General features: G+C 38.6%; 1 protein-coding gene across 6 annotated transcripts in view; it reads left to right on the forward strand.

The window, feature by feature from the left end:
* The window catches only part of SCIN (scinderin), a 68,642-nt gene that overhangs the window by 43,730 nt on the left and 12,230 nt on the right, over nucleotides 1-12,682 (forward strand). For all 6 annotated transcript variants that reach the window (XM_088162306.1, XM_088162328.1, XM_088162317.1 and 3 more), the window contains 2 exons: nucleotides 9,673-9,762; nucleotides 11,505-11,637. In XM_088162306.1, coding sequence (XP_088018432.1) covers nucleotides 9,673-9,762; nucleotides 11,505-11,637 — 223 coding nt within the window. The remainder of the gene's footprint in view (nucleotides 1-9,672; nucleotides 9,763-11,504; nucleotides 11,638-12,682) is intronic.

Here is a 12,682-nt window from a genome sequence, read left to right on the forward strand (position 1 = left end):
CTTAGAATAATATTCTTTTTGTGGACTACTAACTCCAGGCATTTATGTTAGAGATTAAAGAATTGTTTAATTGTGTAGCTTGCACACAGTTTTACTCAAATGCTACATGTTCATAAGCTCTGAATTGCATCTAACTTTCAGGGTCCAGCCTGATCTGTTCACGACCAAAACAATGCCCAATATGAAAGTAATGAAGTCCTGTCTATGGCTTTAGAAATATGTAAACCAAAGTAATGACTTTCATTATCTAAATTGAGGCAGCTGGAAAAAACAGACATTACTCCAAGGAATTTTGTCAAATAAACACTAGAAATGAATTTCAGATCCAGGGTAGAGGCAGTATTGAACAGTCATGTAAAAAATAAAAAGGAATGTGTTGAGAGTGGGGTGTGAGGACAATGGAAGTTGTACCAGACCCCAGTGCAAAGTGCCTCAGTAACACAGGCACACAGACAAGTCAAGTAGATTTTCATGAGAATGCAAAGAAAGCTAGTGCACAGAAAACAGCAGAACTACTAACTGCAGTTTCTATTAGTAATCACATTGGCTACTCAAATGAACAGACAGCTTTCTCAGGCTGCTTTGAAACTATGGGTCAAATTTACCCCTCAGGAAGATTAATATGTTTCTTCTCTGGAGTGATTTTAGGTATATGCAGGCGCCAGCAAGAATTTGGATGCTATAATTTTGAGCAGTAAGAGTTTGTTGGATGCAACTCAAAATAGTCCAGGAGGATAAACCTACAGTGGTAAAAATCCCAGACGTGACTGTGCACCTTTCACAGCTATACTTGTTCAGTCTGAGGAGTGGCAGCTTACCAAACATTCCAGTGTTTAATTAAGCTTTATGATGGGCTGTGACTGTGGGTACAAAGTGCAAACCCCTTGCCCTTCAGGGTGCCAGTTTCAAACTGTCCAAGCCAGGAGTCCTGTTTTCTTCACAGTTACGGAGCCTATCTCCTTCGTTAAGGACAGTCCCTTTTCTTGATGCAAATTTACATTTAAATGACTAAATTACACACCTCATACCCAGACAAAACTTGCATTACTGGATTCCAGTACAACTTAGCTGCTTTGCACCAGCTGAGCATTTGGCCCAGTGTTCTCCCCAGACTCTTGTAGAAGATCAAGAGGGGTTTGGCCAGAGAATGGCAGAGGCTAGTAAGGAGGAATCTTCCTAAACGCTGAGAGTTGCCCATAATATTTTTCAAGCTTCAGTTTTCAGTCTTGGTTGCCTGAAGCCAGGTACTTAAATGACAGGAAACTGAATAGGAGCTGCAGGTGGCAAACACATCTGAAAGCCAGGCTTCTAATTAAGTCTCTAAATATGAATTTCATTGCTCCATTAGGAATTTAATTTCGGAAAAGAAAATGTTCAGGTGTATCATACTGCATGGCATGAACTAAATTCTTTATGAACAGCTCTACTAGCAGGTACTTGAGCACCTAATTTCTTGTGCTAGTAAAGTTGCTTCTGAACTAGGTATTCTAGTGAATTTCTAAGATCCTAATGATTTTCTGGAAGTACTTGTGATCAGATTATAACATGTCTCATTTGCATTCTTGTGAGTGAGAAAACCACTCATCTTTATGTTTCCTTCTTTAGAAGCTGTAGTGTTCACAGGGCTACCACATAAATCAATTATAATCTTATAATTACATGCTAGAATATGAATAGAGTTTGTAATGGCTTTTTTCCTTTCTATGCTAGACTATCAAGAAATCTATTGGTGAAAAAGTACTATAATTTTCAGTCATTAGCATAATTAAGAGAAGGCCAAAGACAAGAGATGTTAGCACTTATCTCCACATGTGGTTGTTAGCTCTTATTTCAAGGTATTTTCTTGCAACAGGGGATTTCCTGGAGAAGACCTGAAAGGGTAGATTTTCTTTGCTGTATAAAAAGCTCTGATACCGTCTCTTTCTGGAATCCTGCATGTCCCTAACAGAAATGCATCTTGAAGAGATTTTTTTTTCCTTTTTTTTTTCCCCTGCAGGTTTGTCTCCTCTCAGACTCTTGCAGAGTGGCATCTATGTGCAAGGTTACCTTGGAATTTTCCTTAGTAAAAGTTCTGTAGTGCAGGAAGGGCTCACGGAGGAAAAACTCTCTAGATTGTTTTGCTGGATTTTTTTAAAAAACTCTGTATGTGCACAGATTGCTGTTCCCTGTCCAGGCCATGTAAAACTGGAATAAGAGTCCTCTCATGTTTGGGCCAGAGTGAAGCACAGCTGTATGGACAAAAGTATCTCATGTGTTGGGGGATCAGTTCAGTATTTTTACCACCACAGTGTGTGATGTTGAACAAATCTGTAAATATAATTATTGCAGGTACTGCAGAGCAGGCTGTTAGGGCCAGGTCTTCTGCTTACACAACTGTCCATGACTTTGATACTATCCGGTTTTACATTTAAAAGTAAAAGGTAGGTAAATTAAGATGGATTTAAATACTGCAGTAATGAGTTCTGCAGCTTCTAACTACAAAGAACTGTAAATTATAGCTGAATGTTCTGGCTCCTTTACACAAAATTTTAGGATGTGTAGGAACTTAAAGATATAAATCAGTTAGTAAAGGGTACCTAAACTAGTAGGAGGAAATTATGTTCAAAGAGGTAAGCAAGATCTATCTCCTAGACCACCAGGTGAAAGGAACAGTCTTGCTCTCTCTGTGCTAATAAATATTTAATTTATTTCAAGCATCAGCAGGAGTCATTAGAGAATATCTGTCAAAACACTCTCTGAATTGCTTTCTCAAACATTAGAGTCCAATCTGTGCTCTGTCTTGGACTGAAGAGTTTGGTGTCATACCAGAGAGGATCCCCTGGCAGATCTGGTCTGTTTGCTTATGGACTGGAAATGCTGAACTTGTGAATACAGTCATGGTTGCACTGCAAAAATATTCCAATGCCTTGAGTGGCTTTTTCCACCCCCCCGTTCTCATAGTCTAAGTGCTGAAACACCTTGCTGCAGCTCCTCTGCTCACCCTGATGCTGCTGTGTATCATGTCTGCCTGCTGCTCTTCCAACTGCTGTGCATCCCCTGGGAACACTGGCTTTCTAGCAGGGTCTCTGGCTGCCAATCGTGGGCTGCTGCCTCCAGCTCAAGCTTCATGGAGTGTTTGCCACACTGCTCTTTTCACTCCCATATTGGTATGCTCCAGCCCCAGCCTTGGGGCCAGCTGCAAAACTGGAGGCACTTAAGGAATGAAAAGTGTTGTGGATTTTATCAGATAAATATTCTTTATGTCTGAGGCTCCCTGTTGGCACTAGTTACTGATTTATTTCATCGTTATCCAACACATAAGCATGCACTGTCACGCAGCATGTAAGATATTTTATCCACAAGGCCTTCAAACAGAGATCTGCAAAGCTGCAAAGGCTTCAGTCTGTGCCTCAATTTATGTTCCAATAAAGCAGAAAAAATGGGCATCTCAAGTACATGTACAAGTCTCTGCAGTCTTTGGGTCCTACATTTAATACTACTTCTGGTATCAGAGGATGATGTTAACAAAAGAGTGAGATGAAAAATTTAGGTAGAAAGAATTAGTATAAATGCAAAAAAAGATGTGGAGGTGATTGATTAGTTCATTTTTAATTATGCTGCAGGTAGGCAGGTGCTGAACAGCTCAATTCTCCCATGTTCATTCAGCAGCAGTAATGGTTAGAAAAAGACTGTTGCATTTCACAGTTACTGCCATTCACCCTCCTGGTTTCTTTAGCACGGGACCACTGTTGATCTTGGAGGCATCCTAAAAGCCAGATATTTAAAGATAATGTAGGCTAGGGATTTCCTCATCTCATGCACACCCGGTCTCCAAATAAATAACCAGCTTAGATACTGCTAGCAGTGCAGTCCCAGCAGAACAGAAAGCCTGTTTTGCCTTTGAGCCAAACTATCCAAAAAATCAAATTTGTACTCTCAAGACTGATCTAGACACCTTTCTGTGAACATGTTATCCATGGCCAGTTTCACAGAACAGACAATGTTAGAATATTGTTATCGTGTGAGTAAAGACTTTATATTCAAATTATCCCAGACAGATATGCAAAGTTGCAAATATTATATTAAAAGCTGCCAAAGCCTAATGCCCTATTTTTAGGCCGTTTAAGTGCAGAGCTTTGAAAAAATTATGAAATTATGATTTGCATTTGAAATTCCTGAGACAACAGAAACTTGCTAAAAATGTAGGCCATAATTTATGCATCAAAAGTGCCATGAGCAGCTGATGTATTTTGCTGTTTTATTGCAATCTGAATTCATACAGATCAGATTTAGACCATAGTGCCAGAAAGTCCTTTTGATAAATTACATGGTAAACACCCAGAAATTAACAGCATGCCAAAACTATTTGTTAACATGAACCATCCTTTTGCTCACTTTTCAGTGCATTATGGCTGTGTCCATCTTATTTTCAATCTGTATTCGGGGGGGGTGGAAGGTCGTCTGCTCAAGGTGAGCATGTAGTGAGATCTGTTGTTGCTGAAATTGCTAGTGAGAGATTGTTTCAGGCAGAAACCTTGTGAGCAGTTCAGTGAAAAGGTTTTTCCTGTTGGGAGTGTAATTTTTTTGTAAGGTAATGAATATTTGTTCAAATTGATGGCAAGAGTTCCAGGTTACAATAATCAGTAAAATAAGTATATTTGGTTATTCATAATCTGACAAATGTCAAAAGTAATTTTTGTCCGGCCCAGAATATTCTCAGCAGTGGTTGTGCTCTGTCAGAGGAACCAGTAACCCCAAGCAATTAGAAGTTAAACTGTGGCTAGTTACTTTAGCAGTGAAGCCCTAAAGCCACCTTTGCCTGATGATCCTCTGTGCTGGTACCCAGGGTCAGCCAGGTGGTTACTAGTCTGCATCACGTTCATCCCTTCCTTTCTCTGATGGATTATTTTCCTGCTCAAGTACATATTTGAGAGAATACTTATTTCAGAGAGATGTTCCTTGAAATATTCTTCTCTGCTTTGAAGAGTAATAAAAATCTAAGCCTTTATCTACCAATGGGTTCATACTGTGTCTGTTGTTCAGACCTGTAGTCCTGCACAGTGACTTTATTCTCTGTCATAACCTACATGTGTACCTTGAATTTGTGGAGCAGGATATACTTGCTTGTGTCAAAGCATACAGGAAAGTAAATGATGAGCTTCTACCCTGACTGTTTTCCAAAAGTATTAAGTAATAAAATGTCAGGTCATTTAGACAGCTTTAAGCTTTGTAAATTTCTTTCTCTTCTTTCTATTGCTCTTAGCATATAAAGATGCGAGTTTGAGTGGTTTTGAGATCTCATATTTGGGATCATGGCCACAACAAACAGCTCAGTTTCAGATCCAGAAACCTAACCCAAAGTGTGTATATGACGAAGAAAATCAAACACAATGCTAGTGTACACAAGTTAAACTGTATAAAACTGGTTTTCTTTCTTAATTGACCTTCACTTGACATGTTGTTCAGGTAATGTTTTCTTATGTGGATTTTCAGCCTCACTGAATTCTTTAAACTTCTCACTCCCTTTAAATCAATATCATCTATTTTATGATGCAGAGCTGGCTTCTCCAGTTATGAAGAAAATATTTGCCAAATTTCCTTTAATGACTTTAAATTATTTTCCTTGTCATATTCCTTTAAAAACTTTTTGTCTGTCATTTCTTCTATTCTTTTTTAAGGGTGGAGTTTCACTTCTGAGTAAAAGCATTGGCTCAGTATTTTGTGCTTATGAGAGAGTGCAGAGATTTACTGAGAAGAGCGTGTGTACATGCAAATATTAAACAGGTTTTGCAGGCAGGATAAGCTACTTTGCATTTACTAGAAGAGTGAACTTAGGCAATTGTAGAGGAACTGATGTTCTGTTGGTTTGCATAATGGTATTCTTGTACTGACCTAAGAGTGTCAACACAAAAGTCTAACAGAACTTTAAAACCCCAAAATTTTAAGATTAATGCAGACTGGCTTCCTGTTATATACCTTCAGACAAGATCTAAAGGTATAGAGTTAAATAATACTTCTGCTAAAACAATGCTAAGGCAAAGAACTAAGAAGGTGGGACATGGATGTGCTTTCAGGGCCCCTAAATACTTTTTATGTTGCTGTTACTGTAGTAGTGATTAATGATGATATGATAAACATGATGATGATGATGATTCAAAAAGCAGTTTCAAGGCCTGTGTGTGCACTGTGTATTTATGAGATGTAAGGCTGGAAGTTTGCCAGTGTGTTTGGCCATCTGGGGAAAAGCATGGCTGGGTTACCTTTTGTACCCAGGAGAGCATTGCTATTTCCAGGTGTGCAGGGTGGATCTGTGGGCCTGAGTTCCTGGCATGTCTGTAAGTCAGGATCTCACACCTCAAGCACGCAGGAGAGCCAGCCTAGGGCTGCCAGCACACGGGGCCATACAGTGTCAAGACCCAGAGGAGCAGCCTGACTGTACAGAGAGGATTATATCAGCACAGTCCTGTGTATATAGCTACCATAGGATTTGTGTGAAACAAAGAGTGTATGTAGAAAGTATCAGAAGACCCAGTGTCCTTCGAATGGTCTGTCAGGATAAATGATTTTATTGGGGTACCTTGCTGCAGAGCTTTGGGAGCGTGTGACTGCAGTCTCAGCTGGAGTGATTTGTTTTCTTTTTGATCCATCTCATGAGAATTATCTGTAAAAAGGGAGGTGCCCCAGAGAGCTACAGCTCAGCTAGCGGTGCTTATGTAATGATACAACCCAATTTCAGCATAGCAATTAGCTGTTGTTTAAATACTGTTGTAATCTTACTGATAAAGCTACTAATTGTCATAACATGCAGACATACGTGTGTGGAGCCATAGCGTGGGAGTCTGCCCTAGAAGGAGTAAAGACAACTTCACTCAAAGGCATTTCTTTGGGAACTTAAGAACTTCACATTGTTTCAGCATTTTTTCATGCTTCTTGTTTAAGCACGGGATTTTTCCTTCCATGATCTGTCTCATCCTCCAGTCTGTAAGATGAACTGGTGACAAATGAGTGTTGGAAACTGCATAAACTGTTCCTAGCAATACAGATATGTACTGACTATATTTCATACAATATCACTTCAAATATTGAGTATATATCTATATGTATATATGCTACCTGTCTTCACAATTGGTGCTTTCACAGGCCTTATGTCATTTAACCTTGTATCATTTTCTGATTTTGATACAACACGTGCAGGTACCACTAGTGATTCAGCTCAAGGCATTTTCTGACAGCTGTGTTGGCTGCACAGCCCTCCTCACAAGTCAGGGTTTTCTTACCTGGTGGGAGGAGAAGTACACCTTGTCCTTCTAAACAAGGATCACCACAATGCCAAGGTCTATAAGCAGCTGTGACTTAAAATGTAGAAGGGGACATTCTCAAGGCCCTTCTGCACTCGTTTTTGGGCCCTTCTGAGAAAAAGAATTACAGAAATTAATAATTTGTATTTTCTCTTTGCTTGTGCAACAGAAGCTGTCTTTGGCCAGAGAAGCTACTGTGCAAGCTGCTGTTTAATGAGTTGTGGAGGGGTTTCCCTGGAACCAGAATGTCTCATATCTATAACTGCACCTGCACAAAGGGGGTTCTAACCCCTCTCCCTGTGTTAGTACCCATGAACTGAGATTTCCTAAGACCAACTTTGTGAATCTGACAATAATTCTCTATCTACTTCAGAAAAACATTTCTGTATTTAGTTTTAAGACAGCAGCAGGTCAGGCCAGTAATCTAACCTGTGCTGACCCCAAATTTAAAGCCCAATTTTTAAATTATAGGGGCTGCTACATTAATTGTCACCAGACTGCAGCATGTAGACCTTGCTGTAAATAGAGGCTTCTTCTGTCAAGATGCTTTCACAAACACCAGCAGGCAATATTTGCTTTGAAATATTCAGAATGACACTTGCATAGTTAAAAGATAAAAAGGGATTTTATATCAACATGCATGACTTACAAAGATGCTGCAAAATAATTGTGGTGCCACAGGTATTCTATATGCACAGCAAAGGATGGCACTGACTTTAACTGTGTCAGAAGTCAAAATTTTTGTGGAGTTTTTTGGGTCTTTTGTTTGTTTTGGAGGTTGGTTGGTTGGTTGGTTGGGGGTTCTTGGTTTTTTTGGGGTTTCGGGATTTATTTTTTTTTTTTTTTTTACTGTAAATGCCTAATTAGGCAGAGCACTAGTGAATAAAGACTTCTGCGAGTTTTGTTAACAGAACTCTGTTACCCTCTTACTGGTTGCTGAAAGTCAAATGTTATAAAACCAGACTTGTTCAGGTAAAGATGTATGCCTGTTATTTGGCGATTTCGTGATGCTGGCATTACAAAGACAGGTAGGAAAGGAAACATTTTTAGAAACCTGGTGCCAATAAACTGCATCTGCTCACTGTTGTAGCCATTCAGCAGCTCAGTGGCTCTCTGTTGTGGGCATGGAACCCTGCTTGGGCTATAGAGTAGTAAATCTGCAGCCATGTAGTGTAATTTTGGGAAATGCTGACTGATACCTACTGAGGAGCTATGGGTAACATCTTTCTTAAACAAGGGATTGTTTTCTTGTCTTCAGTGAGTTGCAAATAAAATTGTCTAGCTTAAGCTGCAACAATTGCACTTGAAAAGGCTATCTTCATTTTATTTTATTTTATTATTTTACTGACTTTACCAGGTAAGAAAACTCTATTAAATATTTATTCTATATTGTTTTTCTTTCCAAATTGTTTGCAGCTGTATACTTTTGTTGGGCTTCCCTGTTATCAAATATTTACAAGGCTTTTGCCTGTAACTCCACATTATATTGCACAGCGTGTTACACAGATAATGCACAAATTCACAGGGAGGCTGGCACTGCCCTTGTACTTTATGTTAATATTTAGTCTCTCAGACATACCAATTACTACCTTCACTCTGGGACATAATTTAATAGCAATACATAATATTCTTTATGTAACCTTTGGATCCATCCACATATATGAATCATTAAGGAAAGATCATCAAGAAAGGGTAACTAGGACTTAATAATGATTACTTGACCTAACATATTCTTGATGAGCCTCTGTAAATTTCTTGTAGTGATAGTTGTTATAATATTGCCCATGGTGTAAAACTACCACAGTGTTAAAATTGATATTCTAGTGGTAAAGCAAGAAAATGTTTTTCTTACACCATAAATAATTTTCAAGACCCTAGCTAAATTTTCCCCTTAAAATGGGATTAAGAACCTGTAACTTTTAAGATTAATTAACTCATAATCTGATATTTTATACTGTTAATTGAATTACTTTATAATTTCAATTAATATATTTCATTCTGTCAGTTTTAAATTTAGTATGTTTTTTAAGAGTAATGTCATTCCAAAAATTATAAGATGTGCTTGATAACAGTTCAGAAGTTACTGGGAAGAAAAAAGGAAGACAGTCAGGTAAGCACACACATAGAGTAGGATCACATACGCCTTTCTATGTGTATTTTGTGGTGTACAGAAAACCAGAAAATTGACCTGTTGAAAAGACATCGTGTAGGTATAAAGTTGCTGGAGATCTGACAGTTTTTAAAAAGTATCTGTATGTTTGTGTCAGCTCTGAGTTTGGTTTTAGATTCTTATCTATAAAAATGATCCCAATTATTTGATTACTGCGACATTAATGTACAGATATTTACAGCACCTACTCTCTCTCTGCATTGAATTTGCTATTGTCTTATGCAGGTTTTAGGGAGCAAGCCAGAGCTCCCCGAGTGTGATGATGATGATGAACAGGCTGATATCACAAACAGGAGAAGTGCTAAACTATATATGGTAAGTTATTTATTTATTTACTTATAATTAGGTATGCTCAAGAGTAGTCATGCTTTTATTCATTCCTTCCTTCATCTATGGAGTTCTGGCTTAATTTACAGAACTGCTCTTGTTTTAGTTTATTTGCAGCCAATGGACAAGTTTCTCAGAATATGTCAATCAATGTAGTCCAGGTAATTTGAGGGGGAAAAAGAATAGATTACATTTCTGTTTACTCAAGAAACAAGCATAGCCTATGAACCACACTGTGCAGATCAAAGAAGAATTAACTGCTCTTAAGTCATCCTGTCTTCCTAATTTTAACAGGGAGACTTCTAGTAGTAATACATTAATTAGTTATTCTTAGCAGAGTTTAAAAGATGGACAGTTGCATTCTATTTTATATATCTATAAGTTTATTCCTTTCTCCATCATCACTTAACTAAGAGGATTTGGCTAACGAGGGGCAACACTGATAGTGTGGAGCACTACTGGATCCCCACCTGTGTGACCCTGTAGGTGCCATCTACAATATTTTGAAGCTGCTGTGAAGTGTGAGAGGGCATGAGTCACACTCCCTGTGCAGCTCCTGCATCACACAGACCACAGGACAGAGCCACCTCTGTCCCTGCCTCTTACCTGATTTTTCCACTACCCACAGGTGTACGTGGGGTGTACAAGAAGCCTGTGTGAGCTGATCACTGTTACAAAGCCACTCGTAGTCATAGCTGTCGATGTGTTATGTTTAGTTCACATTAATCACTCCTTTCATGCCAAAAATGCGGTGCACATTTCTCTCCATAGCAGGGGTTTAAGGGAGCAAAAATGGAAAACAAAAGAAGGTGGCCTGAATATATGTGATCAGGACCATTGAAGTAAAACATAACTAGAGAAAGGAAAGTGAATTTTTGAATCCTAAAAACTCTCTGAAATTTCTGTGGATATCTGATAAACTAGTGTAAGTCACAGGTTATGTTAACAGAGCTCTATTTGCTAGATTTAAATGTGTTGCAATATAACAGTGTCAAAGGCAGGAGATAGGTCTACAGTGAGCCCTCAAAGTAGGTATGATGGTTGATTTTTATTTGTTGTGTGCAGTGGTAATTTCCTCTTTGTACTTCCATAATATAAAATGCAGGATATAATGGTGTGTTTAATATTTAATTATGAAAGGAAATAAAGACTGATAGAAAAGTAATTGCAATAGTAATAATCTATTTTCACTAGTAATAACTGGTCTTTTCAGCTATTCAGGAGTAATTTTTAAGAGGTTTTAAAAGTCTACATGAACTTACAGTGGTGTTAGAGGTACAAAGCAGATTCTGCAACCAGTCTTACATTAGAGTTTCCAACTAAAAAACAGCAGGTTATAAATGTAGGTATTTCACCCATTAGCGTCAGTATGGGACTATTTTATTATGGTTCCAAATGCTGTTGTTCAGCATGTACATGTGCCTTTGGCTTCAGTGTGAGTTGCTTGGCGGCAGGGACTATACCAGTGGAAGAGAAACGGGTTTATTTTAAGAAGTTGCGAGGCAAGGATCCAACAAAGTCCCTAAAATTAACACTACATCTCCCTCTATTGGATGTAAAATGAAATGAAACAAAAAGTAATCATTAGCCTACTTTACTTCCCAGCAGTGCAGACATTTCATATAGCCAGTTATATAGGAATGGCTGATTTTTATACAGTTTCAGAAGCAAAACCAAATTTGTCTATAAAATCCCGAATTGATCTAAATTTGAAATTGCTGTTTTCTTAGGTGTCAGATGCAAGTGGATCCATGAATGTGTCCTTGGTAGCAAAGGAAAACCCCTTCTCTATGGCTATGCTTTTGTCTGAGGAGTGCTTCATTTTGGACAATGGTGCTGCTAGGAAGATCTTTGTGTGGAAAGGTAAGAGGTCACTTGTATTGCACATGCAGAAGCTATGCAGAGATACCTGTGGAGTTGACACAACACCCTTGGGACACTAGCAAGGATTTAATACTGGCTGGACACTGTACCCTGCACACAGCTCTTCCCTAGTGTGGTCTGTGGACAAGGATTACTCACTCATGTAAGGACCTCAAGACTGAGTCTTGTCTAAGGACCCTATTTTTGAGATACCTGTAAGTTTGAGTGATTAAATGTTTATCTAAATGGCAAGTACAAAGCAAACATATATAATTCTATGAGTTCTATATATTGTCATCAAATCCTTATCTTCTGGGACAAAATCTGGACCCTGAATGTTCCATTGGGTAGGCATCTCCACAGAGGTGTGAAATTGAAAGGTGAGTTTCTAGGGCATAAACTAAAAGCATAAGCTTGCAAATACTTTGATGTCTCTTTTTTTCTTGCAAATGTTTCTCTGAGGTATCATCAGTTGGCAATTGCTTTGTCTGAATGTTTCCCTGGAGAGGAATACTACTACTGTGGAATTAGGTCTTGACACCTTGTAGCTGGATTGCTGTAGTGCTGCCATTAAAATCAGTGATGAGTATCTCTTTTTTTGGTCTGAGGCAGCTTATTAATTATTCTTTGGCATTTTATTTTGTTTTACCACGTGCAATACCAAATAATTACTTGATGCATTTGTCAAGTCTCTCAAGTCAGCCCAGGAAGCATTGTAAGCATTTTGCTTGAAAACTTTATTTGCAGTTAGGGGAACAACCTTTAAAAGAAAACATTTGGGGAGCATTGTGCTCAGATGGCCTGTGGTCTGTCTGACCCCCTGATTCCCAATTTCACTCTATATGACAGCTCCTAGAAGAACCAAGCCAACAGGGTGAGGCATAAAATAATTAAAATATGATTTAGGTTCTTTGACTGTGGCCTCATGAGCTCATTTGTGTATCCTCAGTTTGCTACTGCCAGTAAAAATAATGTGTGGAAAACCCCCACTGGACTGTGAGTCTCACCCTTGCATGAGAGACTGCAGCTATCATCTCTGCTGGAA

The sequence above is a fragment of the Sturnus vulgaris genome, chromosome 1, assembly GCF_052056855.1.
Source record: "Sturnus vulgaris isolate bStuVul1 chromosome 1, bStuVul1.hap1, whole genome shotgun sequence".
In the NCBI taxonomy this organism is placed as follows: domain Eukaryota; kingdom Metazoa; phylum Chordata; class Aves; order Passeriformes; family Sturnidae; genus Sturnus; species Sturnus vulgaris.